The 16,301-nt window shown below is 52.6% G+C and overlaps 8 protein-coding genes across 8 annotated transcripts; 3 read left to right on the forward strand and 5 right to left on the reverse strand.

Annotated features, from left to right (window-relative positions):
- Positions 1–39: 39 nt before the first annotated feature.
- Positions 40–1,138, reverse strand: COCCADRAFT_108039 (uncharacterized protein; the record flags this gene model as incomplete). Its single annotated transcript, XM_007718643.1, has 2 exons — positions 40–836; positions 886–1,138. The coding sequence occupies 2 exons, from the start codon at positions 1,136–1,138 to the stop codon at positions 40–42; spliced, it is 1,050 nt and encodes a 349-aa protein (XP_007716833.1).
- Positions 1,139–1,488: 350 nt separating this feature from the next.
- On the forward strand, positions 1,489–4,294 carry COCCADRAFT_8838 (uncharacterized protein; the record flags this gene model as incomplete). The annotated part of the gene is made up of 4 exons (XM_007718644.1): positions 1,489–1,733; positions 1,797–1,890; positions 1,940–3,352; positions 3,407–4,294. 4 exons carry the CDS (start codon positions 1,489–1,491, stop codon positions 4,292–4,294), a joined length of 2,640 nt encoding a protein of 879 aa, XP_007716834.1.
- A 477-nt stretch (positions 4,295–4,771) lies between these two features.
- Positions 4,772–8,113, reverse strand: COCCADRAFT_8839 (uncharacterized protein; the record flags this gene model as incomplete). The annotated part of the gene is made up of 1 exon (XM_007718645.1): positions 4,772–8,113. The coding sequence occupies one exon, from the start codon at positions 8,111–8,113 to the stop codon at positions 4,772–4,774; it is 3,342 nt and encodes a 1,113-aa protein (XP_007716835.1).
- Positions 8,114–9,305: 1,192 nt separating this feature from the next.
- COCCADRAFT_108009 (uncharacterized protein) lies at positions 9,306–9,566 on the forward strand (the record flags this gene model as incomplete). Its single annotated transcript, XM_007718646.1, has 1 exon — positions 9,306–9,566. A coding segment is annotated over one exon (261 nt), but the record flags the coding sequence as incomplete, so codon positions are not given.
- A 113-nt stretch (positions 9,567–9,679) lies between these two features.
- Positions 9,680–10,619, forward strand: COCCADRAFT_108034 (uncharacterized protein; the record flags this gene model as incomplete). Its single annotated transcript, XM_007718647.1, has 5 exons — positions 9,680–9,747; positions 9,878–9,905; positions 10,014–10,211; positions 10,269–10,403; positions 10,467–10,619. The coding sequence occupies 5 exons, from the start codon at positions 9,680–9,682 to the stop codon at positions 10,617–10,619; spliced, it is 582 nt and encodes a 193-aa protein (XP_007716837.1).
- Positions 10,620–11,574: 955 nt separating this feature from the next.
- COCCADRAFT_29966 (uncharacterized protein) lies at positions 11,575–13,196 on the reverse strand (the record flags this gene model as incomplete). The annotated part of the gene is made up of 3 exons (XM_007718648.1): positions 11,575–11,753; positions 11,819–12,668; positions 12,747–13,196. The coding sequence occupies 3 exons, from the start codon at positions 13,194–13,196 to the stop codon at positions 11,575–11,577; spliced, it is 1,479 nt and encodes a 492-aa protein (XP_007716838.1).
- A 1,186-nt stretch (positions 13,197–14,382) lies between these two features.
- On the reverse strand, positions 14,383–14,849 carry COCCADRAFT_108036 (uncharacterized protein; the record flags this gene model as incomplete). Its single annotated transcript, XM_007718649.1, has 2 exons — positions 14,383–14,555; positions 14,660–14,849. 2 exons carry the CDS (start codon positions 14,847–14,849, stop codon positions 14,383–14,385), a joined length of 363 nt encoding a protein of 120 aa, XP_007716839.1.
- A 157-nt stretch (positions 14,850–15,006) lies between these two features.
- Positions 15,007–15,192, reverse strand: COCCADRAFT_108027 (uncharacterized protein; the record flags this gene model as incomplete). The annotated part of the gene is made up of 1 exon (XM_007718650.1): positions 15,007–15,192. A coding segment is annotated over one exon (186 nt), but the record flags the coding sequence as incomplete, so codon positions are not given.
- Between the last annotated feature and the right edge of the window lie 1,109 nt (positions 15,193–16,301).

The raw sequence follows: 16,301 nt of genomic DNA on the forward strand, positions 1-16,301 counted from the left end.
TGACGGTCAATTTTGTAAGTGCAAGGGTTATCCTGGCACTCATCCGTCAGCTAGTATGCGGACCAGCTTTGCATTGCCATGGCCATGCTTGCTCCCTTCATATGTGCTCTTTACTACGGCGGCTATTTTTCCGCAGGCAAGCCGGATCATGGGTTGTTTTGTATTCGGCTCTATAAACAGGCCGGGTTTGCGGTCGGAGCGATCGGCCGTGTCCGTGTCAATGACGTCGTGCAGTATCAGGCGATGGCCGTTGGGCAGCACGCACCATGGATCGCCGAGCGCCTGGTGTTTGGCAAGAACGGCTGCCATGGTGTCTGTCTCGAAATCGATGAACCGGTCAGCCTTTGTGATTTTTGGCGCATGGTCGGTAGGGCAGCCAGATTGAGCGAACCATCCGGCATCCGTGATCGGGGGTATGAATTTTCGCGATTCGAGCACGTCTACGAGCATTTGTGCTCCCACATGGGCCAATTGTTTCTCCAAATTCTGTGATGTGATGCCTGGGGGGACTGCAATGCCTGGGGCTGGTGTTTGGGCGAGAATAGTACCCTGATCGAAGTGCTGTGGGTGGAGTGTTTGGATGGAGACACCCGTATATTTTCTCTGCTTTAGGATGGTATGCTCGATTGGAGCTGGCCCGCGCAAGTCAGGGAGCAGTGATGGATGGACATTTATGCCGCCATAACGAGAAAGGGCGAGGATGCGAGGAGGCACGAAAAGGCCAAAGGATACGGCGATGACGAGGTCTACGGGGGCGGGTGGTGCCCAACCCGTGAATGTATCAAGTGCATGGGTGGGAAGGCTGAGCTCTTCAACAGCTACCTGTTTGATAGGTACTGTACTGGGTCAACGGCCTTGATGTCGCACATGGACAGGCGTGTCTACCTTCTCTCAACGTCTTCAGTCCTCTTCCAGTAGGCTTGGCTGGGCGATGGAGCACCTGTACGCTATCTATAAGCTGGGGAACCCGACGCTTCGCATCCACGACAGCGCGCAAGGATGCGATACTGAAGTCATCTGATCCACAGAAGAGAATGCGCAGCGGTGAAGGCAATGAGGCGGAACAGCTCGGAGGGACGTAATGGCGCCGTGAGGAGAGCAGCAGAGATCGGATCGAGCCTGGCAGTCGCCACAGCATGGTTCGGAGGTGAAGAAGACGGTCGGCCATGGGCTCGGAAGATGCCGCGCCCTGCGACACGGCCATGTTGCGATCGCCATGCCGTGGGGCATCTTCACCTCCGATGACAGTGACAATCGGCCATGTCCTTGGCTCCCTATATGGTTCGGCGTCATATCGCCCTCTGCTGGTCATGGCCCATCTACAAATAGTGTCGGGCGACCGTTGGCGGGTGGCTGACAGGGTACACCTACGTATGTACATTCCTGCGTACCTACGTACATATATGCAACCGTGACGCAACACCCTCCTGCCACCACGACAGCCTAGTCAACGCGCCTCGCGACTGGCCCCCATCGGCGCATACACGAATGTCGTCCACGGCGGTGCCCAAGGTCATTCCGGCCCAGCTGTCGTTTTTGGCCATCTACAACCCCTCGCTGGGAACATCAGACGAAACATTTGACCAGCAAATTGTCTTCTACTACTCCAAAGCCGCAAAGACACGCGCCAAGCTCAGAAATGGAGACGCGCAGCAAGAGCAGGACCTGCGCGACCAGGAGAATGAAAAGCTGCGCCAGGTCGGCCTAGCACAGGGCATGGTGGGATTTGCAAAGTAGGGCGCATGATACTGCACCGCCGCTTCGCTTTGTATGCGCTGGCACTAACCCGGCGACAGGAGTTTCTCCAATGGCGAGGCGGTCGACACGGTCGAAACAGAAAAGTCGCGCATTGTTCTTCACGAGCTGGAAAATGGGTGGTGGATATTGGCTGTATGCACATTCTCATAGAGGTGACTGCCGCCGACTAACATGACTCCAGTCTATCGATCTCACTCAGCTGCCCGCTGCCTCTGGCCTCACCCGAAAAGACTCCAGCACCGACACTACAGAGCCCGTAATCGAATACTCTTCACGCGAAGTCAGCCCGCCGGCGCTCCTCATCCAGCAACTCGTCCGCGCTCAACTCATCTTCCTGCTGCATCATGGCTTGACGCTCGAGGGCATGTTTGCCAAGCATGGCCGCACCAAGTTCTGCAGCATTCTTGACAAGTATTGGTCACGGTTTGCGTCTAATTGGGATGTACTCCTCCATGGGAGCCCCGCTGTGGATATATTTGGCGGCATGAAGCTGGCAGCAGGCGGAGAATTGGGCATGGGCGTGGGCGAGGAGGAGTGGGGCAGCAGCGAGCGCGACGTCTTGGAGGACTTTGCCCGCAGGACACCGGGTCTAGTTGATGTCATGGTATCTCGTTTCGGAGAAGTATCGCCATTGCAGCAAGCCAAAACATCCACGGACCCTCGGACGCTCGACGATTCTGAACTGGACCCATGGGTTGGAGTCGGGAGGACCGCTCAGGCTGCAGACGGTGTTGTCTTTTCAGGTCTGGGGGCAGTGAGCCGGAAATCGCTGCGAGACTTGTCGCACTGGGTAGAAAGCATCTACTGTTATGGCGAGTACGCCTATGGTGTGCGTGATAACCCAGCTTCCGATCGAAAGAAACGACGGAGAAGGAATCCAAGGACTGCACTCGAATCAGAGGAACCAACGCCAGACTCACTTCGCCCTACACGACCTGAAAGACCACGCCTTGCTACATCAAATCCGAACTCAGCCCTACCCCTGGGCATTCCTCCACCCATAGTCAGAGCGGCCGAGAGCTCTCTTGACAAAGCTGCTGCTGCGGTCGACAGCAAGAAGCCTGAGCAAAATTCACCAGCACCCGAATCCAAGTCCATGTTAGCGTCTCTGGGTGATACCGAGACGTGGACGAAGTATATGACCCTTGGTTACGGCACAGCGTGGGGTGGAAAGAAGGCAACGGATAGCCCCCAACCTTCTACTCCAGTACCAGAGCCCGCTCCAGCGCCTGAACCAGCACCTGTACGGAAACGAAGCCCTTCACCAGAAGCCATGCGATATGTTGAACCAGCACCAGACGTAGACCATGTAGAAGAGAGGGCAAAGCAACAAATACGACTGGAGAACAACGGATATTTCCTCGTGGGACTCAAAGGCGACCTACAAGACTTGGATGTCGACGACGAGAACGACGAAGGTAACTGGAACAACCGAATACCACTACGAACTATACATGTCGAGGTCGACCGCAGAGACGTCTCGTCGAGTTCACCCGACGTCGAATCCGACGAGACACCACCATACGAACGAATAATGAACATACCCCCACCAACCTCAAGCAAACTCTCCCGGCTCCGGCCAGTCGTCTACATAGTAAGTCTAACCCCCACTCTCCCATCTCCAACAAACCCCTAACAACCATTTTAGCACCGCCCCTTCATCTACGTCTTCCTCTTCGAACACCGCACTCACTCCCTCGGCGTCGCCTCCTTCTACCGCGACATCCACAACTTCTTCTCTCCCCTGCATCGCTCCCTCGACAAATCCACAAGCCCCACAAACGTCGCCCAACGCCTCCAAGCAGTATCTTCCCACTACACAACCGAAGCCTCGACCGGCGGCTCTGGTCCCTCGGCTGGCCCAAACACCCAACCAATCTACGACCTCGTCTTCGATCCTCGTACCTTGACTGTGCATTCTAGCCTGCCTGATATCCCGGATCCGGGGACCCTCTTGGCGGAGGGTCTGGCGGGCAAGCAGGCGGGCTGGAGCAGGTTGGATGCGCTGAATGTGCATTCTCAGATGCTCGCGACGGTAGCATCGACGCGGAGGAATCTGAGTGAAATAGAAAGAACGTGCAAGACGAACCGCGGCTGGTGGGTCGTCTGGATGCGTCTCCCACCCTCGCATGTCGAGCCGCAGGAATCGGACTTGAACTACCGCGAGTATAGGGAGCAGCAACATCAACAACAGTCGGATGAAGAAGGAGAAGGTACGGAGCCGGAGCACGGATCTAGAACTTCGACTCCGATAGAAGCAACCTCCGCGCCATTCAATACACAAGATCTACGCGAAGCGTTTCTTGTTCGCCGCGCGAGAGATTCGGATCCGGGAACGCAGCATGGACATAAGAGTACTGGAAGCCGTTTTGGGAGCGGCGTGTGGAGCGGGTTGGGTATGGGCGGTGGGAATGGGAGTGCACAGAGTCAGCGGATGGGAGGGGCGGCGGCGGGGTGGGGGCCCAAAGGGTTGGCCGAGGGAATTGGGATTGATGCAAGGAGGTATGTGGAGGATTTGTTGAGTTTGAATAGATGATGAGGAAGGTGTATATATATATATATATATATGTTTAATAGACGTGATTGCGTTGATCGTAATGTGATAATTGTTCTTCAGGAAGTAAGAGTTGGTAGGGGGGGGTATAAGTCTATGATACATGTGCAAACAAAGGTTGTGAAGAGAAATTGATTGAGATTCAATTGATGGTGGTGGGTAAGGGAGAAGTAAGATCCACCATTGGAATCTCATATGTTCTACCCAGCCCAATACCAAATGTTTATTGAGGTCCTCCCAAGGATAACGAGACGCAGCATGCATGTACATTTGTCTAAAGACGCACTGGTGGGGGATCCCCCAAGCCCCACACCTTTCCCAAAAACGACCATCAGATGCGGGCATCCTGAACGCCCCTAATAAAACGACTATACCCTAGCATCATGCTATTCGATGACCCGTGTAAATTTCCCTGCCTTGTCTCTCTCTCAAAATGCATAGAAAAACCGCCAAAGGGAACTACGAAGTATCCATAGTCTCATTACCCGCTGATGCAGCCGCGCCAGCATTGCGCTCCGCCATCTTTTGGGCAAGACGGTTCTGCTTCCAGGCTTGAATCTCCTCGCGAAGTGCATCGTTTGGAATTACGTCTTCAATCTTTAGGGGCGTACGATTAAATGGGTCATGCGGGTCACTGAGAAGATGAGACTGGATGGTGCTGCGATCGACCACCTGCTTGCTGATCGGAAGGATGACAGGGTCCTCCATGAGCGATGCCATCAGGGGATCCTCGTAGTTTTCGGGGATATCTCCGAGGTCAGCCTCGACCATATCGGCCTGATCCTTAGCTGCCTTAATATCGGCGGCCATTTTCTGCCACTGCTCCATTTGCTCGGGCGACTTGAGCTTGAAGCGCTGTAGGATCTTGTAGGCTTCATCCCAATACTCTGCGCGGTAAGATCGTCCGTCCGTGGCGACGGCATCAATGAAGGACTGTTTACCCTGTAGATTGAGATAGACATCAGTGAGCTCTGCAAGCATATTGCGTGGGTTCCACCCGTATTCCTCGGGATTCTCAACCTTGAGCTGGGACTTCTTGGGACCCACGAGAGCCTCCAAGTTGTAGTCCAACATGTGTGCTAGTCGCACAACGATTTCCTTCTTGGTAAACGAATCCGCTAGCGTCTCGGTAAAGAGCTTCAACATGGCAACAGTCTCATTGGTAAGTTGCATGTAGCTCTTGGCCTTGCCTTGTGCGGATGACAGCTTCTCCTCTTGTTCCTGACGCGCTGTTTGATCCATGTCGGCTGGAGCATTCTTCAACTCTTTTGAAAGATCGTGAATCTCCTTGAAGGCGCTGAATGATTCGTCCAAGACGAACGTGACATCGTTCAGAAGCAAGTTGACAAATTGGACGAAGAAGTCCAAGTTGACGCGGGCTTCGGTGGCGAGATGCTCACGATAAATGGGATTGGGCCAAATGCACTTGATGACCTGGAAAATCTCATACCGGATATTAAATTTGTCGAAGAATTGTGTATGGGTTCCGGTGCTTTCGCACTCAATGTAGAACTTCATAAGCGCATGTAACAGGTGCTTCATAGCGAAATCGTGCGCAAATAGCGTATCTCCCAGTACGCCCTTTGACCTCCCCGGAATTGCCCATACTCCGTGGAACAGAATGGTAACCAGTCCAGACTTCAGGTACGGGTTCTTGATGTATTCGGAACTGCGTAAAAAGGCAATGCAAATCTTAACAAGCTCCTCGCATTGGGTGGTTGTGATGATGTGAGGCATGTAGCGGGTGATGAACTTGAAGTTTCCAACAATGTCCTCGACAAAGTACTCTGGAAGACACTTGAATTGTACTGGCTGCTCCTTGGGAAGAGGCAGCTGTAGTTCCGTCTTGGGAAATGATGTCCCAGGGTTAGCAAGTCGTAGAAGCCAGACAATGACATAACGCATCAGTTGCATCGACCGAGCCTGTGTGGTCTCGTCAAGCAAAACACCCTGGATAGCCAGTATGCTGCACTTGCCCCGCTCAATCTGCTCCTTGACCTTCTTAATGTGGTTGTCGAAGAGGGCAAGCTGTGCGGGGTTTGTCATGTACTTTGGTCGTTCGGGTTCAAGTTTAGCCAGCTCCTTCTCCAGCCATTTGACGTCCTTTTGCAGCGAACTTAGCTTAGAGTTTGCCGCTTCGAGGCCATAGTGGTGTGCTGCGACAGTCAGGAAAAAGACCTCGCTGATGAAGTTGTTGGTGCCCGAAGCTTTGGTGCTGTAAAAGTCATCCGAAGTTTTTTGATCAGCGTTGATCTTGGTTTCGTCCTGGATATCGACACGGGGTGAGCGCCGCAGATAGTCGATATCAATACGATCGATCTTGGAGAAGGTGGCGTCCATGAAAGGCTCGCAAAGGCGATCGAGAATGACTGTGACGTTGACCATGAAGCCATCAGAAGAGACGGTCTTCCTATCGACCTGCATGGCACGCCGCTTGTGGTTCTTGTTGACTGTGAGTGCTAGCCAATCGAGCATCTTTTCGCGAGACTCCCTGTTCTTGATGAAGGTGTTGGTGATGTCGAATAATTCCTCTTGGTGGGTCTGTAGAGTCATGCGGACCGCGCGCTGGGCATTTGCAACAAGGCCTTTGTCAATAGCTGCTGATCCCGAGAAGTAGTTCATGGCCACCTCGGGTTGCATAGGAGACAGGCGGAAAAAGGGACCGAGGAAGCTGTGGGTTTCAATATGCTGGGGCTCAATGTCGGCGGGCAAGAAGGTCTCGGACTGTGCGAGGGCAGCGACAAGTGGTGGGAAACGAACGAATATCCGCAAAATCAACATGTGTTGTCTGTAATCACCATTCATTGAGACCGAAGCAAGACGGCGGCTCACATGTTCCATGCCGCCCACAAGCGCCTCTCTTATAGAATCGTCTTCGGCTATGCGCTGACTGGCTTCAGTAAGAAACTCGTAACAAATGCCGCGTTCATCGTCAGGACCAAGCAGGAGGCGATCTGCCATTGCATTCTCAGCAGGGGCGTCTTCACCAAACATGTCTGGCATAGTGAAAGCGAATATGCAATAACTGAAGCACAGTCGCCGAGCTTCCTTGACAACCTCAAACCTGGGGCCAGTCTTGTTGGTCAACGTCTTGAGGACTCTAGTGACGCGCTTCCAGCAGCCGAGCAGATAGTCTAATGCTGTGCCATGGGCGTGACTAGATGCCGCCTCTAATATGACCGAGTCGAGCATGTCGGTGGTAAAGCGAAGCGGGCGGCCCTCATCCTCGAGATCACTCTTTGCTCCAGCAACATAGAAGAGCTTGTTCCCATGCGAATCCCGGGCATGGGACTCGTCCAACGTTATGCGGAAAATGTTGCCAAGTGTTCTATCCTCCCATGCTTCTATGCTCATTTCCTGGGCCTTTGGGGCAGGCGAGGAGGCTGAGGCACTGCTCGAAGACTGTGCAGGCTTGATGGTGATTGGGTTCTTGGGAGGCGCATTGGGTTTGACACCTAGTTGTGAGAAAGGATTTTGGCTTTGGGCTTTGGGCTTGGGCGGTGGTGGCTGCGATTGTGTAGGCTTGGGTGATGGAGCGGCGGACGAGGCGGCTTCGGAGGGTGTTGAAGACGACTGCGGAGGGGGACCACCGAGCTTTGCAAGACGCTTTGCACGGATCTGAGAGATGTTTGCGTCAGCGGATCTCTTTGGTGGGCGAGTGGTGGGTGAGCTCACTTTGTCAGCATCGGACATGGCATCGGGGGCAGGCGCTGGGGCGGGCGCTGCTGCGGGCGCAGCATCTGGCATGGGAGTATCGTCATGGCTGGGCTGGTTTTGTTGGTTGGGATCTTGGTCGGCCATGGTGATGGCAGTAGCGGGCGGCAGAGGCCTTTTGGCAGCGAATGCGGGCGTCGGCAACAGCGAGCGTCGGCCAGGTCGGCAGGACGTCGACTAGAGCGGATGGAGCAACAGGACGTGGAGCAAAGTGAAGGGCGAGGCGTGGTGATGGCGGCCGTGATGCATTTAGTAGTACATGGATGCGGAGATAATAAAGCTAGCTGCTATGTAGTAGTATGCAGCGCCTATGTATTAGGAGTAGTAAGGGTGAGTAAATAGCAGTAGCAGTAGCAGTAGCAACAGGTGGATGGATGGGTCGTGGATGTCTAGGCTGCCCCGCCACCGGCCCTGCAGCCGCCTGCGTCGCCAACTCACGTGCCTAGTGCCCTTGGAAGCCCGACGAAGCGCGACGAAATGCTGGCTAGTATGTAGCAGTAACTGATAGGGAGCAGGCCGCATCCATCCATGCTGAGCTACTATTCATAATCCGTACATTTAGTTCTACATGCTGCCAACACCCCGACGACACACGGCACAAAGGACATGAGCAGCCAGGGTGATGACGGCACATGTGCCTGTGTGTTGCAGCCCGGATGCGCGACAGTGTACTACGTCACTTGGGTCATTGCGGGCCTGCACGTCCATGAACAAGACGGTATGCTTTCATAGATGAGCCATGCACTGTACTGCGTGCATCTATGTGCGCATGTCTTATGTGCATGTCTATCCACGTATGTATGTGTCTATGTCTAGCTATGTACCGTGCATGTGCAAAAGGTCATAGATATTCACACATACGTAGTAGGCTGGGGCAGCATGCATGGGGCGGCCAAACGCCCCCGTTCGCGCTTGGCCGTTCGCTAGGAGACGGGCAGGCTATCTGTGTTGGGGATGCAGGCTGAAACCCACTGCTGCAGCCCTGGCCGTGCAAAGAGCCCTTTGTTGTTGCTGGGCGTACGTGTCCGTCTGGCAATCTGTGAGGGAGCGTGTTTGCGTGTGTGCGTATCTCGGAGTGTGAGAGAGAGTGTGTGTGTGTGTGTGTGTGTGCATGTGCGTGGGCGTGCATTGAAGAAGCAGCATCAAATGCATGCAAGCCCGGCCCGGCGGACAACAGACCGTGTGTGTGTGTAAGTGTGAGTGTTTGGAGGTCATGTGACGACGGCCGTGGAGGACGCGGTGGGTTTAGCAGCAGGGCCGGCGATGCAGATAGCTAATCGCGCCGTCTCCTCTCTCTTCTGCAACACCACCAACCACTACCACCACTACTGCTACCACCCTTTCCCCCTCCCCCCAGAACAACTCCACCACCACTGCTGCCTCTGCCCAGCTGCCTCTGTCCAGGTACGAGCCACGTCCCTCCCCCATGACTGCGCCCCTAGCCCGTAATCACAGCACCGTGGGCGTGGCGCAGGTCGCAGCTCAGCCGCAGTCGTTGCAGCACGACCCCCGTTGCGGTCATGGTGCCCGCCAGCCATAACACCCTGAAGCCGCTGTTGTCCAACTTCAATCACCGCCTGTCCTTCATCCACACACTCACCTCCTTGCCTACAGATCTCCTTCCACGACACCGCCTACATCACACGCGACACCATGGCCGAGATTCGACGAAAGCTTGTTATTGTCGGTGACGGCGCCTGTGGAAAGACGTGTCTGCTCATGTACGTGCTCCCCCAACTACAACTACTACGACTATCACCACCACTCTACACCCATCAACCAACCCACCGCTCCACCTGCCGCTGCTGCTGCTCGACTCTGATGTTCTCTTGCTAACCTCGCTCCAAACAGCGTCTTCTCAAAGGGCACTTTCCCCGAGGTCAGTACTCCACCGCATCCCTGAGCCGCGTCAGCCTAGCTCGCCATCCACAACTCCCATCACCCATTACCGCCGCCCCATCCCCATCCACTGACACGCTGCCTGCAGGTCTACGTCCCCACTGTTTTCGAAAACTATGTCGCCGATGTCGAGGTGGACGGCAAGCACGTAGAGCTTGCCCTTTGGGATACTGCTGGCCAGGAAGATTACGACCGTCTCCGCCCTCTCTCCTACCCCGACTCGCACGTCATCCTCATCTGCTTCGCCGTCGACTCGCCTGATTCTCTCGACAACGTCCAGGAAAAGGTACGTCGCCCTGCCGTGCCCTGCACGTGTCTCCTGTTAAACTAACAACTACCACAGTGGATCTCCGAGGTCCTGCACTTCTGCCAGGGGCTTCCCATCATCCTCGTTGGATGCAAGAAGGACTTGCGCTTTGACCAGAAGACGATTGAGGAGCTGCACAAGACCTCGCAGAAGCCCGTCACACCCGAGCAGGTCAGTAGCCTACGCCACCCGCCTCATTAAATGATGAAACCATGACTAACAAGCTCCCCCAAGGCCGAGGATGTCCGCAAGAAGATTGGCGCCCAGAAGTACCTCGAGTGCTCAGCCAAGACAAACGAGGGTGTCAGGGAAGTGTTCGAGCATGCCACCCGCGCTGCTCTGTTGACCAGGAAAGAGAAGAAGACCAAGAAGTGCTTGATCTTGTAAGCGCGGCATACCGCACAAAGGTGGTCTAACCACCCCCAACCGCGCCTTTGTTGAGCGTCGACAAGCAACAATAACTGTCGCGACTATTGGGTGTGTAATAGTCGTCTATCCGAGAAAGAGGGCAAGACGTGGAAAAACATGGCCGGCCGACGTTTGCAGACGAGTCGACTCTCGACGAACTGCTCCCGGCCCATCTCTCTCTCTCTCTTTCTCTCTCTATCTCTCTCATGGCACCTACACGAGGCGTTTACTGTGCTGGATCTTTTGTGTGTTTGGACCGTACATCATCTTGGGGTAGTTCATGATGGGGGTTATCTTCTCCGAGCGTGTGGAATCGAGATTGAGCAAATGGTAGGATTTTTCTAATAATCGGTGCTTTTTTTGCTCTCTACTCCCGTGTGTCACTCTGGCAGCTTTGCCCTTTTCTTTTGACCCTCTGAACGTAGTACATGTGATGATGATGATGATGACTACGCACCACTATTCACTGTCCTTCTCTTGATGATTTGCTTCGCCTCACTCTAGGAAATGGCAGTAGTACATGTCAACCTGGATCCATGGTATTTGTGTTCTTTTTTATATAACACACGCCACTTCATGCAGTATGCTGATGCTGAAACGCGGCGTATTGCATTGACACGAGCATGAGCATGTGCATGGGCATATAGCATTAACTTGGCATGGGCATTTACTAGCGCTAGTACAGTCACGAGGCTATGACAAGTGACAGTAGTGACAGTAGTGACAGTGACAGCAGCAGCCACAGCACAAATGACAGCGGCCCCGATACTATCCAGAGCAGTACAGTGCAACGGCTTTTGCCAATTTTTTTTCCCGTATTCATCTCGATAAATATATGCATATATGTTACAGATATGTACCCACCCTCGTGTGTTATCTCCATTGTATAGTACAGCGTGAAAAACGCCCCTCCTCCATAAGAAAAAAAGTTACTTTATATGAACAATGAAATCACAGCAAGCGCTACCACGGACACTAGGGCTGATGATGACGAAAAGTGACCCGCAGCACTACTGCTGCCCTGCTGACCCTGGGACACGTTGTCCGCCATAGCAGACGAAGTGGGTGCCGCCGCACTACCGGAAGCTGTTTGGGAGACTGAAGACTGTGCACCTAGAATGACGATATCAAGTTAGCCAGATACTCGACTGGAATAGGTAAGAAGGAACAGAACATACCAGAAGACGTCGCACTCTGCGACTCAACCTCCTTCTCCTCACCCTTGACCCCCAACCCAACCCTCTCCTTCTCAAAATCAAACACCGAATACACATTCTTTAAAAACACATCGCCCACCAACCACTGATTCGCCTTGAACGTCTGTCTACCAATGATATTGCTCCTGCACAATCCGCCCTGGCCCTCTACTTTCTCCCCAATCCAATCCGCAGTCGAAATATTATACGCAACGTTATTAAACGAGAAAGCTAGCTGCGCCTTCGTATCGCAGGGGACAAAAAACGTTTCACCGTTCTGCGTATGATCTTTGACAGCCGAGTGAATAGCCTGTGCATCTGACTCTGGGATGAGGATGAACGAAGTCCCCGTATCCATGATTGCCGATCTGCCTGCGTTACCGGGAGCAAAAGAAAGAGCGTCTTTGCCGTCTACGCTCGCGCCTTGTAGTGGGATTTCCCAGAACCCTGTGTCGTTTTCTACGCAGTCGAGGTAGTTCAGGTCGCCCGAGAACCGGGTCTCGTCGATGTGGCCAATGTCCAGCGCGCCGTCTTGCATTCCGTCTTTTGCGCGGCTCAGGTGGATGCCGTAGAGTTTTGCGGCGATGACGCGGTTCGAGGTGAGGACGTCCATGATTTGGGGGGCGGCGATTTCGCCGTCGCTGGCTGCGCCGCCGCGGCCGATGCCTAGGATGCCATCCATGGGGTAGGCGCGGAATTCGTCTGAGACGTTGGTGGCAAGCCCGAAGGTTAGGGGCGAGGAGAGAGAGGTGCCGATGTGGATTGTGTCTGAGGCGAGGGTGCCGCTGGAGGAGCCGGTGCCGTAGGTTATGCTGAATTGTTTGGTGTCGGACTGGGGTGTAGTGTGTTAATTTTGGGTTGTTTTCATTGCAAATGTCTTCTCTCGACAGAGAAGGTAGGAATAACGTACCTTGAGTGTGCTGGAATCGCCCTTGCCGAACAAAGTATGTGTTTTACATGCTTCACTTTTGCAGTCTTGGCTCATGACCCAGGTGTTACTCGCTGCGGAATCGAGCAGCATGTGGTATTCCTCCTTGCTGTCGCCAAAGGTCACGGCGACCATGTAGCTGAGATCCTTGCCATCTTGGTCAATGGCCACGCTCTTTTCTTGGCTCGGGTCCTTCGAGTTGACTATGTTGTACACGTTACTCTGTCGGGAGTGTAGGCTCGTAGCGATTCGGCGCAGAGGAAGCGTGACGCCGCGTGCGGTGGTTTCCTTTGAGGATCGAGAGAGCCGTGGCGACCGTAGGGACGGCGACGAGGAAGTGCTACTGCCGTCGTAGTGGTATGGGTAAAACGCCGTTGCGCTAGGTATTATTGCTGCTGACAGAGCGAGCCATGTCGGTAGTGCTGTGTGCATGGTTTCTTATGCGTATATTTGTTGTTTGTACAGGTATCTTAAACACCACTTCTCTAACTACCGGGTTGTTTTTTGTTTTTTTTGTTCGGTTCTGTACTGTCGCGTCTTTCCTTGAAGCGCAAGAATCCCGTACTCAATCTGTTTGTCGATCCAGCGAATTATACACTTGAGCCCGACGCGTCTTGTCGACCGTGTTACGCGTGAATCCCAGGGAGCCCAAAACGAAAGCCCGGGGAGAAACAAATAAAAAGAAGAGACCTTCAAAAGGCGCAGAAGATGAAAAAGTTAAATGAAAAATACCCGGAATTGCTACACAAGACAATTTCTAATCCATCAGGCTGAGATTTCGTCGAGGCTGTTGTGTAAGGCTGGGAGCTGAGAGCGAGCTGAACAAGAGAACTAGGGTTCGCGAGTTATACCTGTATCCCCACCAGCGTTGTCGGACCCCTTTGAGCTGCAGCAAAAGATCTTCCTCTCCCAAGAAAAACAAGAAAAAAAATCCTCACAGTGGAAGAATTAACAAAAGTACGGGACCGAGCGACGCTGACCAAAAATAAAGGACGTGTGGGAAGAAAGAGAAGGGAAGTAAGAAACTAAAAGACGACACCTTCCCCTTCGGGGAGCAGGGAAGGGTGATCGGGGCGGTCGTAAGCACAGCCTCCCTCTCTCGGTAGCCCCGTCAAATGACGTTTCCGGCCCCCAAAATGCCAAAAGGTCGGTTGCGGGAAACCCATGTGTGAGCTTTGGGTGGATGTGGGTATGGGGTTTACCCCTGGACCTTTGGGGGGGCGAAGGGCTTACTACCAAGACGCCGGAACGAACGGCTTGAAACAGGCCCAGTTCCACTGCTTTGCATGCAACCAATGGTTGTGCGCAAGAGCTCTATGTACTACTACTCGGTGCATACTTTAGTGTTCAGCTGCTGGGGGCTCAATATGTGCGTAGATGCTGACATTACTGCACTAGGCTGGATCTGTGACAAGGTAGGCTAGGGCATAGAATGGGTTTCTCTCGTATCTGATGCTTGGCATATCCATACTATCTATTTGCCACGTGATCTGCTGATAAGGTGTAGTGCTTTGGCTGGTATCCTGTACATACTACTCAGCCCAGTGTGAGGTGTTTCGCAGAATTGCATGAAATATATTATTGAATTGAGACGCATCTTTGATGGGTTACTCGATATTCAGATGAGGATAATATACTCTATACCTTCGACATGTTCACCGTTTTTGAGATCCATCGCGACTATGGCAATGAAGAGCAGGTCGCTTGCGTCTGCCTTGGATGAGTACACTCTTAAGACATGTTTTCGTGCGTTGAGCGCGGCCCAGGCGTTGTCCCTGCTTTTGCAGATTTCTTTGTTGCAACGATTGTTTCGTCTGCAGAGTATGCACCGCCATTGACGGACATAAACACACGAGTCACGTCGCATGGCTCCAAGTTATTAGACTCGTACGTACCTTCAGTCCCCGCGAACACATGGCCACCGAGTTGTCCACGGCCATCAGATGCAAAGATTTCGTCGGTAAGGATATTCCCTACGTTAGAATCCTGGGTGTCCAGTAAGCTGAAGAATCGATCAATCAGTTTCTCGACGCTGTCTGGGACGGGGTGGTCCGGCCAGACTGTGTCTTTGGTGTTGCTGCCCATATTCTTCTTCTCTTGAGATGATTGCGAGATAGAAAATAATCTTCTTCGCAGCTTTGCAGCTTCGCAAGAGTCGATTCTTGCATTTCATGAGTAAGTGACAGCCGGTGGATGGTCCTTCATAAATGAGCCTGGTCCCGGATCCCGCCGCACCAATATATCAGTCCGGATTAAATAAGTTAGTTCGCCTTTGAAATCTTTTCGGAAGCGAAATATACTGTAGTAACGAATTGCAGCGTGTCGGGGCCGCGAATGTGGGATCCCCTAATCCATTCGGGTGTTCGGGAGGTATGTCTCTTCCGGGATCCGGAGCAACCCAATTCGTGCAAAGTATAGAGAACCGCTCTATGTCCCACTCAATAACTACGCCAAGCTCATTCGTAATATACAAAGTAGTTTAGAATGGTATGGCATATGAAACACATTAGTTTTCGTGGTCCTTTTCGTATCATTATTATTATTATTATTGTTGTTTTACGTCCTGTGTCAGCCCGAAGGCTATATAAGACGTGCAAGCTGATGAGGCTTACAGGTATCTACGTAGTGCTATCGATTTAGTGTAGTTAGGGGTAGGGGTTATCTAAATCGAGGTNAGGCTCGTAGCCTAGTGTCGATGGGGGTTGTAAGGGGGCTTGCGGGTAGAAGAGATAGGTAACGTAGGTGTAGGGCAAGGGCACCTGTTGTGGGTGTTGCCTTAGTTCTCAAGGTTTCCTTTATACCAGGCCTGTGTTGCAGCCTTAGTTTCCTTAATAAAGCTAATTGTAGCCTGTATGCCTGTGTCTGTGTGTAATAAGAAGGCTAGCGATAGAGGGTCCCTGCTAGCTTCTTACATCTTTACTCTAGCCTCCTGGAATAGTGTGCATCTAAGTAGGATATGTGTAGGATCTTAAGTAGCTCTATAGTTGCAGGGGCATACTTTAGAGTCTACTTTTCCTCGCTTGAAGAGGAAGTCTCTTAGGTAATAGTGTCCTAGCTTAAGCTGAAAGAAGGCGCTAGAAACTTCTCTACTAGTAGAAGGAGTAGCGATTTGCTTTCTAATTTTCTACTTATACCTTGCGGTATAAGTGTTAGGGTTAATAGTAATAGCTTTCTTTCTGTACTGTTCTAGATAGCTATACTACTCCTGCTCGCCTAGCTGCTTAATCCGTGTGCCTATAACAGCTAGGCTAGTCTTACTAGAGTTAGGGTCTAGCTTTGTTGCCTCTTTTGCTAGCGCGTCTGCTTTTTCGTTTCCTATGATATTCTAGTGGCCAGGTACCTAGTAGATCGTGGGTATTAGGCCTTTCTTCTTAAGCTTTTTTGCTGCTCTAATGTTACACGGGGTTGGGTGCTGATACTTCTCTAAGCTCGATCCGGGTTAGGGCGAGTGAGTTGGTGTGTAGAGCGCCGTGAGGTATTTGTCTGGCGATACAGTGGAGTGGGCGTGCTTGTAAGATAGATAACAATAGGTTTGAC

Source organism: Bipolaris zeicola, assembly GCF_000523435.1.
Source record: "Bipolaris zeicola 26-R-13 unplaced genomic scaffold scaffold_245, whole genome shotgun sequence".
Classification (NCBI taxonomy): Eukaryota; Fungi; Ascomycota; class Dothideomycetes; order Pleosporales; family Pleosporaceae; genus Bipolaris; species Bipolaris zeicola.